This window comes from Alligator mississippiensis, chromosome 15, assembly GCF_030867095.1.
Source record: "Alligator mississippiensis isolate rAllMis1 chromosome 15, rAllMis1, whole genome shotgun sequence".
Lineage (NCBI taxonomy): Eukaryota > Metazoa > Chordata > Crocodylia > Alligatoridae > Alligator > Alligator mississippiensis.
In genome coordinates this window covers 26,997,258-27,013,798 of record NC_081838.1, presented here as the reverse complement: position 1 = coordinate 27,013,798, position 16,541 = coordinate 26,997,258, and the positions used below count along the sequence as shown (strand labels likewise).

At 46.8% G+C, this 16,541-nt stretch overlaps 1 protein-coding gene across 2 annotated transcripts; it reads right to left on the bottom strand.

Moving 5' to 3' along the window:
* Positions 1 to 398: 398 nt before the first annotated feature.
* Positions 399 to 10,283, bottom strand: LOC132245636 (olfactory receptor 6N1-like). 2 transcript variants are annotated; one of them, XM_059718321.1, is made up of 3 exons: positions 10,204 to 10,283; positions 6,613 to 6,853; positions 399 to 3,785 (listed from the first exon to the last, which is right to left on the bottom strand). In XM_059718321.1, the coding sequence occupies exon 3, from the start codon at positions 3,626 to 3,628 to the stop codon at positions 2,660 to 2,662; it is 969 nt and encodes a 322-aa protein (XP_059574304.1). In that variant the 5' UTR covers positions 3,629 to 3,785; positions 6,613 to 6,853; positions 10,204 to 10,283; the 3' UTR covers positions 399 to 2,659. The 2 variants fall into 2 exon arrangements, with proteins under 2 accessions (XP_059574304.1, XP_059574305.1); XM_059718322.1 differs by having other exon boundaries at positions 6,717 to 6,853.
* Positions 10,284 to 16,541: the final 6,258 nt, after the last annotated feature.

Genomic DNA, 16,541 nt, shown 5'->3' with positions numbered 1-16,541 from the left:
TGAAAGTGGTATGGTCAGTCACTCCTCATGGGCAGCTGCAGGGTGAGGCTAAGGCCAAGGCAGCTGCTGGCCAGGGCTCCCTGGGCTACCAGTGATGGCAATAGCTGGGGAGGAGTTCAGGGCAGGGTACTGAAGGCCTGAGGTCCCCTCCTCCAATGATGTGTCACTGGAGGTGACAGGCTGGGACATGGGTGCAGGCTCCTTGGGCACCTGAATGGGGTTCAGCTCCTGCATGAAGGGAATGGTCTTGGAGGCCCCACCAGACCAACGATTGTGGCCATTTACACCCACGCACTGGACCTGCAAGTCCTTGACCTTAATGTGGCACTGCCACACCAACTGCATTACACAAATTGCCAAATGATCAAATCACGAGCGAGACCTTATGAGGGGGATAAGGCAAAGTGCTGCGTTTATTGGTTAAGCAATTAATACACACACATACCAAGTTCATACCCCAGTTTCTGTTCTGCACTGCTATACGTTACCAGTTTTATCGGTGCTTGGATCAAATTAATGGCCAGCCAAGTTGATCCAAGTGGGAGCAGGGCTCCTGCCAGTCCATCTCATCCAATGAACCGATGCTCCAGCATGACATGCAGAACAAGACCCAGAATTGATATGTCTTGCCCCATCTTTTAGAGCCTTGTCCATTCATCCAGTCCTCTGGGCTTTTGCTAGGTTATCACTGTGTTCTTTCTTGAAGGTGGATTGCTGGTGTTCTCTCGCTGTTCTGGGGCAGATTCCTCTTGTTTGCTCTTTTATCTGTCTGCATTCTTCAGCCAGTCGCCAGATGATGTTTTCCTTTTCCACAAACACACTCTCACCCATACAGCATACAAAAGAGGAAAAGGTCAAGTACTTATGTCAAACTACAGAGCAATACAAAACGGAGATTCTTAAGGCAATGCAGAACTCAGGAAAATACATAAGCTTAAAAGCAATAGGCAAAACTCAAATTCCATGTTATTTATCTAACATCAAGCTGGTATTTATGCTATTTGCATAACAACTGGGAGTGGCCCTATGCATGCATCTCAGCCACCAGGGCCTCATAAGGATAGACATTCAAGTGCCCACCCTGGACAAACTGCCTCAGGATGTCTTCCTCACCCCACAATGCCCTAAGGGTGCACACAGACTCCTGGATCCAGTTTGGGCCCCTGGGGCTCCACACAGGTGGGCACACGTGGATGGGGCTAGGGCTGGACACAGGGGAGGAGGATGATGTCATGCCCCTTGTTGGTTGACTGGGCCCCCATGCCACTGGCCCTGTGATGCTGGCCCTTGAGGGCTGACAGCATGACACCCAACAGGGGAATGGCCAGGGAGTCACAGCCACATGGTTGAGGTGCTTCACTCTAGTCCCTGGAGGAGAGGGATGTGGGGTTGAGCACGAGTCGGGAGCAGGTGCTGCTCCCTATAGCACAGCCAGAAAGACCGCTAGCCCAAATAGGATCATAGGCCTGGGCAATGGATGCAGCAAAAAGAGACCTTTGTAATGCTCACCTCTGGCCAGGCACCAGCTCAGGAGGGTGACAGCCCAGGCAAATATTGCCTGCAGGCTGTCCAGGGGGGCACACAGGGCCTGCTTGACTCGTGGACAGAGAGTAGCTCCTGCCAGCTACCTCTGGTGTGTGCCCCAAGGCACAAAGCAGCTTCAGCCTTTTATACCCTGCAGCTAGAAGCTGACAGAAAGCAGATGAGCGCAGCTCCAGGAGAGGGGGTCAGGCAGGAGCCCTAAGGCCAGCCTCCAGCTGGCTCCATAGTGGCTGGGCAGACCCAGCCTAGAGGCTCCCAAATTACTGCACGGTAATGCCTCCACACATGCATTACTACACTGCAACTAATCGCCTATCAATTTGGTACCTTCATGATGAAGCAGTGTAGTGTCCATGTGTGCGTACACATGATGAGCAGCTACTCTGCCATAGCAATTTTCACCCCTCCACCCCTTCCATTACAGTACACTGCTATGGTGAAGTATCTGCTAAAAATAACCATGCACCATGCATGCAAAGCTGTTACTGCACCTTTCTTTAGTACTTCCAACAGGAAGTACTAAAGCACTGGACAATAACATCACGATAAGGCAACATGTCCTCTCTCTAGAAATAAGGGAGATATGCCCTCTCTCTAGAAATTGTTGATGGAGATGAAGCTTCTGGCAGAGCTGCTGGTAGAAACAAAGGTTCAGACTTGATGGCTGACATCTATCTGGAGCAGAAACTATTTGTTCCCATTTGTCTGGAAAATACCAAGCCAAGTGCAGTACAACAGGATATAGGTAGTAGATGATAATATACTTCTTAGGATTATAAAGCACCTCACATCGAGGGTTGTATCAACCTAGTCACTTTTACTCTGGAAGAACTTTTATTAGTTCTACAAAACCCATGAGAAATAATACATACTATTAGCATAAGTACAGAGGAGCCTGAAATTGTGTGTGTGTGTGGGGGGGGGGGGGGGGGAAGGGTGTGTGTTCATGTTCAGAACGTTCCACCTCAAAGAGGGGAAGGAAAGATAAAGTTTTAACTGTTTACAAGAATATACTGCCTTTCAACCAGGTTCATCTTTAACAAACGTAAAGATACAACGCTTGTGCAGAAGACTCTTGAAACCCAAACCGCGCAATTACTGTTTCTTTCACTTATCCTCATATCAGCCTGGTAGTTTGAATTCCCAGGATCCTAAATTTGCTGACAACTTTTCTCAGGCCCTCTTTCACTTCTCTGTTCCTCAGACTGTAGATAAGGGGATTGATCAGGGGTGTAAGGATTGTGTAGAAAACAGAAAATGCTTTGTTCAAGTATCTCAGCATGTTGTTTTTTGGTAGCAAATATACAATCAATATGGTCCCATAAAAAATGGTTACTACAATGAGGTGGGAGGAGCAGGTAGCAAATGCCTTTTGTCTTCCCCTCCCAGAAGGGATTCTCAGAATGGCATCTATGATACAAATGTAGGATGCCAGAGTTAAGAGAAATGGGGAAAGGGCAGCAAAGGAGGAAGTTATAAAACTAATAAGAATGACCAGCCTCGTATCACTGCAGGACAGCTGTATCACTGGAGTGAAGTCACAAAAGAAGTGGTCAATCTCATTGTGCCCACAGAAAGTTAATTGTGACATAAAACTTATTAATAATGTAGAAACCAGCAATCCTCCTAGCCAAGATCCAGTTGCTAGCAGTAGACAGACTCTGCCATTCATTAACATTGCATAGAGCAGTGGTTTACAAATTGCTAAATACCTATCATAAGACATTGCAGCTAGGAGACAACACTCTGTACCTGCCAGGCTTGCAAAAAAATAAAACTGTGTAATGCAGCCCCTAACAGAAATGGTTCTGTCCCCTGTCAGGAGACTGGCCAGCATTCTGGGCAGGACGGTGGAGGTGTAGCAAGTCTCCAAGTATGACAAGTTTCCCAGGAAGAAGTACATGGGGGTATGAAGGTGCGGATCAGCAACAACAAGCACAATGATGAGGATGTTCCCAGTCACAGTCAACATATAGATCACTAGAAACAGCAGGAAGAGAAAAATCTGTAGCTGTGGAATGGTCCCAAATCCTAGAAGGAGGAATTCTGTGATAGATGTGTGATTGTCTCCTCCTACTTCCTCCATGAGGTGTAGCTGGGTTTTTCCTTTCACTCTTCTAGTGAGAAGCAAGGATTTTTGTGGGTGATATCTTTTATTGGACCTTTTTCAAGGTCTGGATTAAGTTAGACAAGCTTTTGAACACAAGCATTTTTCATCAGGTCACTATTCTAGTGGGTTATTCCTGGAAAATGAAAAAAAAAAAAGTAATGATCTTTGAAAGTTTGCTATACAGTTCCACCAGGGAGATGTACATTGCATCAATACTATGATTGTTCAGCCTCAGGGAACAGTTTATGTTCCCTTTGCTCAGGCTTTGCTCAGGGCTGTGGAATTGCAATTTCCTACCCGCCTGCCCCAGGTACCGGCTCCACAGTTATTTAATGCTCTTCTGTCCATGTCTTTAAATGTAGCTTTCATGGGTCAGGGTCACAGAATCATAGATAATTATGGTTGGAAGCAACCTCATCAGTCTAACCCTCTGCTCAAAGCAGGACCTTTCCCAACTATATCATCCGAGACAAGGCTTTGTCTAGCCAGTCCTACTGGATAATCGTACCCAGCAGCTTTTAAGAGAACTGCATCCAAACAGGAAATGTCCCAAGCAGATGCTTTCAGAAATTCCTTCTTCCCTTTTCTCTAGTTATTAATACTTGATCATCGTTACCGTAATCATCATTAACCTCAATATTAATGACCCTTCATGTCTTGCTCAGCTATAAACCCAGTCAAGACTCATCAGTGGCACCCCCTTAGTCCTCAGGCCCATAACCATCACCTTCCTTGGGGCTTTCAAATCTCCATCAAATCTCTGTCAAGCTGGCTGGCATCCTGGGTGTGTCTTATAGGAAATGAGAAAGAACATCTGGAGCTCCAGAGAGATTTTGTAGAGTGACAGCAATTGGTTTATAGTCAATAAGCTACAGAGTGGAAAGAGTAACAAACATGGAGAACTGGCTTCCAGTAACTTTCCAGTAGATTTCAGAATGGAAAGAAGAGGGGCAAGATGGAAAGCAGCAGGGCCATGAGTGTGCCAAGTATGGGAAGAGCTTCACTGGGACCACTAACCTGGCCTGACACCTGCACATCCACACAAGGGACCAGCAACTCCGCCTACAGTGCAGGTAGTGCTCCAAGCACACCTACACCCTCAGCACCCACCAATGACTGCACTCAGATGAGCAGCCTCACCTCTGGGGCAAGTGCAGGGAGAACTTTCCTTGCCCCCTTCTCATGTTTTGGAGAGGGGATGGGAAGCTGTTCAAGGGGGGAAATTAGGGAGGGGTCTTTGGGGTCAGGGAGCTGGGGAGGAAGAGGGGAAGAGTGGGGGTTTACGGGGTTCAGTGTTGGGGCAGATGGAGGGGGGCATTTGGGTTTGGGGCTCTAGAAAGCTTTTGTAAGTTATTCTGTCCTCTTAGTTTGAGCCACTGAGCCTTTGTTAGGAAAAGTGTCATATACATTGAATACATTAAATAAATACGTACAGTTGCATTGGCTGAAGCGCAAAGAAAGGCGGACAAACTAAAAGGTATCAGAATGAATTCTAGCTGTGTGGAGGGAGATCAGTGGCCATATCTTACAGGTGTTAAGAAGAAAGGTTCTGCAAGAAAAGTCAGACCTTCAATATGAGGATACACAGACAGAGTAGAGAGACAAGATGTCAAAGGGACAGGTGGGTGCTTTAGTCTGGATGGAACAAGAGCTGTGTGTGGAAGATCTATCGGACATCACCCTAAAAAAACTATAGTTTTCTTGGCCGCTTTCCCAGAGGTCAGATTTTCAGGGAGATAGGCACTAACTGAATAGGGATGTGGGTTGAATACTTTATTTTTATGCTATTTAATTTCCTTTCAAGATGGGGACACCTAACAGATGTGTGTACTATGAGGGGTAAGCGTAAGAAAAAAGAGAAGAATTTAATTAGAAGAATTAAAGAAAAGGGAAGTGATGAGAAGTCACAAGGCTGAGCAGGGTATATGATGGGGCCAACTTGTGCAAGGGATGGCATTAGGAAATAAGAGATTATATGAAATCCTGCATTTCAGGCTAAGGAAAAGGAGGAAATAAGTGTAGGAAGGGGAGAGGTGCAAGGGAGATGAGCTGAGGGAAGGTGGGAATTTATATAATATGATGTCTTTTTCCCTTGGAAGAAACCAGCAAGAACCTGCGGGGATATGAAGAAGGAAGAGCTTGAAGAACAAAGCAATGATGGTGAAAAGCACCAGAGACATGATGTCAGCTTTGATGAAGCTGGAGAGGCAGAACTGAACAAGGAGAAAGAATTAGTAGAGGAAGAGATAAGCTGGGTCATGGGATTTCTGTGAGAAATGCTCTACAGCAGGAAGGCAAGAAAAGCAGCTGATTCAGGGCATGCGACGGGGCTAGGAGGTTGGTTGGGTGGATTTTGCAGTGGGAGAGAGAGAGAGGAGAAAGTTAAACGTGGAGGGGAGCGTAACAGGTAGAGCTGCAACAGAGCAGCTCCTACTCACAACTGCCAACTATGCTGTCTTGTGCCTCAGACGCAGGAGCTGTGATGAAATGCGTGAAGGGGAGAATGAAAAGCAAGCTGGATCAATAGCTATCCAAACACGGCATGCATCATGCAGGGCTGCTAACTCATCACTGCTGTGTGTGCTTCTGCTGTGAGGATTGGATCCCTCTCTTTAGCGCAGCTAGGAGCATGCAAGGGGGGCACAGGATGGACCTAGAAATCCCAGCCCTTGCATTTGCCAACGTTTGAAGATGAGTTTCAGAAAGAAAAGGGAGAGGATGGGATATCCCTGGAATGAAGATGTATTAGAGAAAGAGGTTGCTTGGATGAGGAAAAGGACAAGGAACCAGAAAAAAGGCACATCTGTTCTGTCCCCAGCTATACCGTGCTGGCCACCCCGACATGTAGGAGTCGGTTGGGTAGGACTGCAGGCAGGATCCAAGGATACAAGGCGGTAGCTCTCACTCAGTCCCGCCAGCCTCCCTGTGGTTAGACCAAGCAGCCGTAACATAACACTTACCTATAATCCTCTCCATCTGTAGTGGTGGGGTGTGGGGATCAGTGTCGTGGACCCCATCACTCTGCTCCTCGCAGTGTCACAGAGTCTCTCTACATGCTACTCACCAGCTGGAAGGATCTTGCTGTCTTGCCTGTTGGATGTTGCTGTGTGTCCACGCCCAGCGCCACTGCCCCCGTTCGGCATTCGCTCAGGTTTATAAGAAAGCAGCTTCTCACCACCAGGCGTTCATGATGAAACTTTCCTTGGGATTGCAGATAATGATCACTTTTAGCTATTTAATTCACAAGGGAATTAACTTTGTGGCATTTGTTTAAGAGCGTAAACATCGAATCCTCTGCCGTTCTAATTCAAGACTCAAAAGAAATGTCTCTTTCTGTAATGTAAAGTGATATTGTACCAAGAGCCAAAATAAGTGAGAAAAAAACATGCATCATGTTAATAATTGTATAGAATACTTATGAGGCCATTTTGATCCTTGGTTTTTGTGGTCTGTCTTCAAAGACAGATAAGTATCAGCCCCATTTTACAGATTGGGAAAGTGGAGCACAAAAACTGCAAAGTGCTTTGACAATGAGCACCCGTGAAGTCAGTGGCAGATCCAGAAGTAGAACCCAGATCTCCACATTTCCATGGAACGGGAATCTCCCCTGGACCAGGTTGCACATCATTTTTTAAATATTATTTCATGATACATGCGAAACATGGGAAATACCAATACATGGATATGAGAGCTGAAATCAAGATATAGGGGGCCATTTCTCATTCACACGGAAGGCCCCTTTACTCCAAAGTAATATTTGGTCCCACTTTCCTTTATCATAGCACTGCCAGGACAATTTAAATTGAACTCAAGTTAAGGGTAATCAGGACTAAGGTCTTAGTCAGCATTGGGTATTTATACAGCATTTTCATGCCATCTTGATAAATGCTTTCAGAATATCTTGAATGATAAATAGTGCTCAGAGAACCCGCTCTGATGGCTTTGGATGCTCAAATCACCGGGGGATGCAGGAGTCTATTTAATCAGATGTATTTTCAAGTTTGATTGCAATAGAGTGGTGTCTTCCAGTTCATTACACTTGATGTCTGGTTCACCTTACTCAGCTTCATCAGCCATTCCCAGTTCTCTGCATCAGATCAGGCCCTGCACCAACTCTGGGTGCTGACACAAGTGACCATTTTTTTTCCCGTGACTGACAGCTATTCCCTTACAGAAGAGCATGGCTTCAGAGTACTTTAAAAGGGCCAGATCCCATGGCAAGCTGAACCCTTGTTACATAAGGGTTCAGATGAAGGTGTTCCTTCAACCAATTTGCTGTGGCTGATCCCTGCAGCCGCTTCAGGGTGTGGTTGCAGAGATTGGGTGGCTCTTGCACGGGGGGCACAGGTGCTCCTGCCTGCTCCGCCTGTCCATTGCCACACTCATGGTGTGTGATGGCTTATCTTCCATTTTTATGTTTATAGGTTTATTATGAAAAAACCCCAACATAGTTATAAAAATATATCTTAGGAAGCTTTTGGGTTGAAAAACCCTTTGTCAGGCTGAGGAAACACCTGCAGCTGGTTGTCTGCTGGTCCTGGATGGCAGGAACAGTAAAGAAGCCAGAGGCTGGCCTGGCACGCATATGTACTGCTGACAATAACATATATCCAACACAACATCTTTACTTCTTGCTGGCAATTCCTTTATCAGAAGAAAGGCTGTGACAGTTCTGCCTGGGTACCTGTGAAGCTGCTGGTGCTATTGGTGTTGAGCCAGCTGAGTTATTTTGACCTGCCATCATTTACAGTGGTGGACTGGACCAAGGATGTAGGGGAGGAGGAGCCCTCATTGGGGCACACTGCCGTGTTGTGCAGAGGCCCCAGTGCCAGGAAGGGTGCACCTGAGCACACACACAGTCCCAGAAACACCCAGAACCCAGACTCCTCCTTGACAGCTGGCAGGCTTTGTGGTCACAGCAGGCTCTAGGAGGCCTGCAGTTTTCACCACCCCTGTGCCTTAACACACACAGTGTCACCTATGTCATGAGTTTGGCTTGTCAGCAGGTTGAGGTGCAATTTCCCAGAAACCCCTGCATCTATCTCCTTGAAACTTGGCAGACTTTGTTGCCTCAGCATGAGCTACCATCCCTGCAGTTTTCACTCTGCTGTAGCTTAACACACACACACACACACACGTTTTGCTTTCAGGAATTTAAGGTGCTGTTCCTCAGAAACCCCTGCACCTATCACCTTGAAACTACCACCCCTGTGAGTTTCACCTCAATCAAACAAAAAAAACAACAAAGTTACAGAAATTTAACTGATTCCCCATTATACCATATGGCCGGATCTCCAAATCTCTCTGAATAGACTCTGAATGTTTTTGGAATTGATTCGGCCTAATTGAATTGGAAAAGCAATTCAAATCTCTGAATTGAATTGGCCGAATCCAAATTGGCCAAATCCAAAATCCAAATTGAATAACTGCTTATTCGCACAAGCCTAAAAAATACACACAGTAACACATGGAAAGAGCGAAAGAGAGGGAGAGAGAAATTTTAATTTGTCCTATCTTTTTTTACTAAGTAAGAAAAGGAGTAGTATGATACTAAATATGTCAAGAGCCCAAGTGTGACAGGGGGCCTCCCGGGGCCGAGCTCTGCAGCCCGCCCGCCTGTCACCGTGACAGCAGGCCTACTCAGAGCCTACTCGTGGCCCGCCCACCTGTCTCTGGGCAACCGCCCGCTTATCTGGCCCACCACGCCTTTGATGATAATTCATTCATATATCAATGTCAGTTAAGCGGGAGGCTACCCATTGTAGTGCCCCGATGCCAGGGGCGCTCTGCGGCTCCGACCTCCCCTAATACCACAGCCCAAGCCTCGCAGAAGGCATCATGGTGTTCCTCATCACCGGCCCCACACTGGGCCCCAGAATCATCCCACACAACCCCACTATGATCCCTCCTGATCAGGCGGCCTCTCCACCTTCATCTGAGCTACCTTCCCCCCCCGAAGCCATGTTCCCCTCTCGGGTGTGGTTCCCCCAGAACCTTTGGCCACTTGCCCCGGCCCACCTCCAGGCCAGTCGGGACCCCAGGCCCCCAGCTCTTGGGCATCCCTCGCGGTGGGCCTCCGGCCCTTTTGACCCCCTCTGGTCCTGGCCCCAGCATGGGCCAGTCGGGCTGGGTCTCTCTAGCCGCTCACTCTATCTCCTTGGGCCTCACTGTGCCACTACTCCCCGTCCTCCCAGGGGCAACCGCAGCACCACGCCCACATCACTTCCACTCTCGGGGTCCGCCCTCTCTGGGCCCCTCACAACACTGGCCCTCTAGGCCCTCCAACATACGCATGGGTCACCCACCTGGTGGTGGTGGGAGCTAGGGGTTAAGGCGCCCCAACCCACCTTTCACTGGGGTGATCACTGGCCTGGCATTTCCTGGGGGCTCCTGCACCACTGAGAGCCCCACCAGGCCACCCGCTCCCGGCAGGGTGCAGTTTCAGGTCAGGACCAGGACCAGGACCAGGACCAGGACCAGGACCAGGACCAGGACCAGGACCAGGACCAGGACCAGGACCCTCCTGCCAACCCCTTGCAGCTCCCCCTTACCTCCAGTTTGCTCACAGCAGCCCTACAGCCAGGCAATGTTGCTGCCTGGCTTCCTGCAGCCAAACTGCCTTGTTTATATAGGCAGCCCATGTCTCTAAAATGGCTGCCCTAATCAGGCACCTGGAGGCTGCCAGCTCCAGGCCCTTAAAGTGGCAGAGACACCCTGTGCTCTGCCACACCAAGGTTTCTGTCTAATTTAAAGTTTAGTATATTTATGAATCAAACACTTTGTTTAAAAATAATCTTATCTACTCATGATTAAATCTGGCAGATCAGCTCTTTACATATTTTTTGTCAAATTAAATACCTTTCAAGTTCAAGATGTTACTACTGCTCAGCAAACCCAACCAAATGTGACTACATTCTCTAAGATATGGGTTTCCTTCCCAGGCTATGCTGTAATGTCTATTTATACTAGAGTAAATGCATTCATAATATAACCCTGGATTTTCCTAAAGAGCTTCTTGTACCACAAAAGTCCTTGCTTAGTTCATTATAGTGCATGATATCAGATACAATGTGTCAGTTTTAACAAAGTAAGGGATCATTTTAGGAAGTGTTAGGGTAACAATATTTGGATCTTGGGGAGCACTGGTTTTGCAGCTGAATAAAGGCTTTACTCTGCCTCTCAGCAAAGCTGCTGAACACAAGGCAAAATGATATATTAACAGTAACATTGCAAGTCTCTTAGGCAAGCATTTTCCTAACAATATAGTAGTGTGGTAGATTTATAGCCTGTTGTGTAAGAAGAACACGATGCAGCCCACCAGCTATCCTCAGGAGATAAAGCAGAAGCAAGACCTTGGAGATGAAGAAGGAGTCACGAAGGAAAGGCAATTGACCGGGAGAAGCCGGGTTCACGGTTTTAAGCATGCGCACTTAGCAAGAAGTCATGTAAATTAGTGAAATGCATAGGCAATTCCATGCTAATGAAGTAAACAAAGGTGGAGCTTCAGATAGGAGGAGATATGTGTGGAACAAAGGAGGGGCAAAGGTAGAGTAAATGTTAATGAGTATAAACCAAAGTGCATGAATATGGAAAAAAACTCATGTTTAGCGCAGATCCTCAGTTACTTGGACCTGGCCTGAAGCTGTCTCCATTCTCAATAAAGCTGTTGTCGAGCAATGTGTGCTGGTGTTTGGTCCCTGTTTGCTCCCTGAGCAACTGGACCCCTGAGCAATTGGATCTTCGTCTCCCTAGTCATTGGGCGACTCATGGAGTCGGGGTCTAACAGTGAAGATATAAATCGTTCCCCTCTCCCTCCTCTTATTTGCTCTCAATAGCTAGTCAGACTTACAAGTGAGGAATTGTAGAGGGGAAAAAGTTCAAAAATTGTCATTTCTATTGTCCCTAGGAATTCAACAGAGCGAAGGCAGTGTTGGCAAACTATGTCCCATGCTTCAAGCAATTATACATGCTAAATGTAATGGGTTTTGTAATAGTGTCATGAGATCATAATCTGAAAACAGTGGAATGACACAAGGTCTAATGTCTGTAACTACTGCTATATTGATGAATTCAGTCTCATGAGCTGCTTTTCTGGGAACTAGCTTATAACAGCAGCTTGTAAGGGGCTGCTTTGTAATTCTCTGCCTCAATGACTTACTGGTCTCAAGTATTTTGTCCCCTGCTGCTTGCACAAAAGGACACAAGTCTGCATTTGTGTAGAACACTATTTTTGATTTCTAAACATTAAAAATATAGCCACGGCACAAAGCAAATGTGAAGATGTGAACATATTTCTTCCACTTCTCACACTACAAGTCAAGAGTCTTGTCTCTAACTCCTTGTTCTATAAATGGGCTTTAGCTGTTCCTAGCAGCTTGGATGGCCAAAGGAAACCTAGGAAGTTAATTTTCCAACTCTTACTCCTAACACGAAGGACCTGGTTACATAACAGTGCTTCTTAGAGAATGCCAGGCCAGGACTCTATTCCGCTTTCCAGAGGGAGCAGTTTCTACTCTTTTAACTATGAAATTAGGACTATGAATGTATGGTTTCTAATCTCAGCTTTGTGCCATCTGATTTACTATTGAAGATAGGACCAAGCAGAATCAATGCTGTTTGAAAGGAAAGTAAGAGACATTTAAACTAGCATTCCTTTCCCTTCCTGACTCTGTAAATAGTCATTTCTTTCATCAGAATTTACGTGACCCGAGGAATTATCTTCCTGGACAGATAGTTCTGCACTTGTGGACAATCAAATATGCAGACACTCGCCGTGTAGACTAAGGACCAGGTTTCTGCTCCTCCCTCACCTAGCAGAGTCTTCAATTTGGATTTCAACTGATTTCCTACAGCCAAGCTCTAATCAGCACAGCACAGGTAAGGCATTTTTCCCTGTCTCGCTGGCACTCCTTCTAAAGCTGGCCCACTGGGCAGCCACGGGCACAAGGTATATTGAAGATCTTGGATGGTCAGAGCACACTAAATTAAGTCTGAGAGTGAATAGCTTCGTAAAGTGACTGCTGACTTGGAGGGAGAAAAGCCTAGGTTTTTTACATAGACTTATTTTTTCTTCCTAGGGAGGCACAAATTACCCCCTCTACCCTTTTTCTTTTTTCTTTAATTATTATGTTTGTGGCTTACTTTGAAAAGGTGGGCCAGGAAAGGTTTGTGGGAATGCTGGATTTGTGCTTACAGTACTATACTTGGAAGTCAGAGAGACCAAAATCCAATATTCTCTGCATGACGGGGCCTAAAACCTAGGTCCTCAGGCTTCCAGGATGAACGTCCCAACAATTCAGCTGCATCAGACAAAGTATAGAATACTAAGAATTGGAAAAGACCCTCTCCCTCATTCTTTGCCAGCCTGCATGTTTTGGTCTAGTTTTGGTCTAGTTTTCGAGTGATGCAATTTTTCTGGACAAGTATCTGCCAGAAATGACCCCTTAGCTGACCTGGAAACAATGGCTTGTCATATCTGGTAATCTCTCCCTTTATACTTTATTGGTTTCATCAGGTAAAAGGACCAAATGGGAAAACAAAATGTAACCACTGTGATGGAATTCATTGTTCTGGGCTTCCCTGGATCCTTCTCTTTGCAGATCTCCATCTTCATGTTCTTCTTTCTTGTGTACATCCTAACTGTCACCAGAAACATGGCTATCGTAACCCTTGTGATGACCAACCACCGGCTTCACACCCCCATGTACTTTTTCTCTGCAACCTCTTTTCTAGAACTATGGTACACAACAGCTTCTGTTCCCAAGACCCTTGCCCTTTTCTTAGGGAAAAGCAGGACTATTTCCTTCCATGGCTGCCTCCTGCAGATGTACCTTATGTTTTCCTTTGGCTGCACAGAACATTTCCTCTTGGCTGTCATGGCCTATGATCGCTAGTTAGCCATTTGCCACCCACTGTGCTATAGCTCTATTATGAATAACACCTTATCTACTCAGATGGCCATTGCATGTTGGGTGGGTGGTTTCCTGGTTATCTCAATAATAGCATTTCTAATTGGCAAGTTGTCCTTCTGTGGTCCTAATATCATTAACAATTTCTGGTGCCATATAGATTCCTGAATAATCCTGTCTTGCACAGACACGCACATAGTTGGGACAGCAGCTTTCATCATCGCAGTGATTGTCATCCTTGGCTCGTGTAAAAAATCAGCATCCCCATGCTGATATTTGTTCCATTAATGAAAGTCTAATAACAACAACAATGTAAATAAAAATCTGGACGTTCATAGACTGTAAGGGCTGGAAGGGGCCTCGTGAGATCATCGGGTCCAGCCCCCTGCACTAGACATGAAAGACAACTGGAGTCATGTGACTCCAGCAAGGTGACCGTCCAGTCTGCTCTTGAAGATTCCCAGGGTAGGTCAGTGGCAATGCATCGGGGATGCATGGGGGTGCACGTGCACCCTCTGACACCAGCGTTCTGGGCACAGGGGGCAGGCAGGAGTGGTGGTGCCGCTGCCACTGCCAGGTCAGCGTAATTGACAGTGCGGGGACCCCACCTCCCATCGATGACTGGCTGCTGGGGGGGCACTTGTTGCTACCAAGTCCCCTCTCAGCCTTCTTTTTTTCAGGCTGAAGAGTCACAGGTCCCTCAGCCTTTCCTCATATGATTTGTCTTGCAAGTCTCTGATCATGGTAATTTGCCCATGGTAAATTGCCCATGGTAATTTTCAGCATTCCTGGGAAGTTCTTTGGAGACTGAAGCTCCAGGGAAACTTCAGAAGTGATGAAATAACCCAATCTTCCCTCAAAACTGTTTTTTTGCATGATGTAGCTTCATAGGAGACTATATTACCTTGAAAAAGAGAGAGACAGAGAGAGAATGCCTGCAGATTGTAAGCAGTAGAAAAAGACACCATACTAATTAGGGAGTGAGAGAGAGAGAGAAAAGGAAATAGAGGTGAAGGGTAGGCAGGGAAGAAAGGAAGAAATGCTGTCATATTGAGCCAGACTGAAGGTCAGTTTTGTGCTGTTCATATCATCATACCAATGGTGAGAAGCTCCAACAGAAAATGTGAGAGCCCTGCAGCAGCCACTGTGTGGTCGTCTGCTCCTCCTCCTGGCGTTAGAACTGATTCCAGATCTTTACTGAATAGATGCCAGTTTGACCCCAAATTGTGTACTTCAATATCTCTTTCACAAAATGTCTTGGCGTTGTCAGTGAACTTTGCAAGTTTGCTTATGATACCTGAATCCAAATGGTCAATGAACATGTTGAAGAGCACTGGTCTGAGTACTGAGCCCTGTGAGGTGTCACTGCTCACCTTCCACCATGATGACTCAAGTCTGTCAATCAACGCCCTTTGTGTCCTACCGCATTGCCAGTTGCCTAGCCACTGGACCATAAAGTAGTTGAGGCTGCATTCTTCCAGTTTGACCATGAGGACATCATGGGAGACCAGCTCAAAGGCCTTTTTCGAGTCCAAATATATGACATTATCCTCATTTCCCCTATCCAGGTGGCAAGTTCCCTGATTGCAGAAGGAAATGAGATTGGTCTGGCATGACCTGCCCATTATGAAGCCATGTTGGCTATCAATTAGAATACTAATCAGTTAGCCTGTGTGTAATGTATTCTTTGATAATATTCTCCACAATGTTACCAGGGATTGAGGTCTCAGTAATTGGCCTGTAATTTCATGTCCAATTTGGAGCTGGAACCAAAAGCCACATTTCTTTCTCAAGTCAACTCTCTATCCACAAGACTGTAGACTCACTCTTACTCCCCAGAAGAAAACTGGAATACAAAATGTGAACTGTTGGTGTGGCGGCGAGGCACCTCCACAGGCTCCTGAAGGGGAGAGTATAATCCCCATGGGCCCCAAACCCCAGAAACAGTGCCCCCCAGTGTGGAAAATTACCTCCCGCAGGGCAGCCAGAGCAGGAGCAGGAACCGTGGCTGCGGCCGCGGCCGTGCGAGCCAGTTTTATACTGGCTGTTTAATCAGCTGTTTCCCAGGTGGGGAACAACTGGACCAATTGTAGTGTCCATGCTGGTCACTGTGGGAAGTTTTAAAAGCCCCACCAGAACCCGGGCAAGAAGGGAGCTGGAGAGCGAATGCGCTGGTGTGCAGCACGCCAGATGTGCTGAGGCTTCTGCATGGGAGAGGAGCAGCCCAGCTGGTGCAGCACGAGAAGGCAGAGCAGGGGAGGCTTTTCAGCCCCTTGTAGAAGGCAGAGCAGGGGAAACATTTGAGCCCCCTGTAGGAGGCTGGGGCAAAGGAGGCAACTCCACATCCCTCTCCTCCTCACGAGTCTATTTCTTTTGAAAAAAAAGAAAAAGAAAAAAAAAAGAGCGAGGGAGAAGAGGCGTAAGAACAAAGTGCCCTCCTCAGAGGCATTGCAGTGGGCGTGACATTACGTCTAGATAGCCTGACAGCCTCGAGGGAGGGAAGGCTATGCATCAAGGCAGGAGGGACAAATATCAACTGAGCCCACTCAGACGTGGGATTCCCCTTGAGGCAAGCTGTGGTCAAGCCAGCAAGACTGAACCACCATTGTGCTGACGCCCATCTGGTTGGTGAGTGGACGGGGTGTAGGGGAGGTGGAGCCCCGTGGAACATCGTGCCTAAATTGTGAGTACTGCCGTTTCCTGGGCAATTGGTCTTCTGGCAAGAAGATCTCCATTGAACCCTCTCTCCTTAAAAAAATAGTATCAAGTCGTGGCAGACGAGTTGAGGGGAAGGGCTACACACCTGAGAGGCAGTGCAACATGCAAGGCACCTTTTATCACAGTTGGTTACATACTACTCGGTAGCATTCATGCCTGTCATGCATCTTTATTTCTCCACTGCTTTTACACCAGTCTGGAACGCCGATGACTAGGACAGTACAAACATTCTTATGGGTACGGGAGAACTTAATTTGTTTAGG

Coding starts and splice junctions, on each gene's coding strand:
- LOC132245636 (XM_059718321.1), bottom strand. CDS start 3,628: ATGGAGGAAGTAGGAGGAGACAATCACACATCTATCACAGAATTCCTC.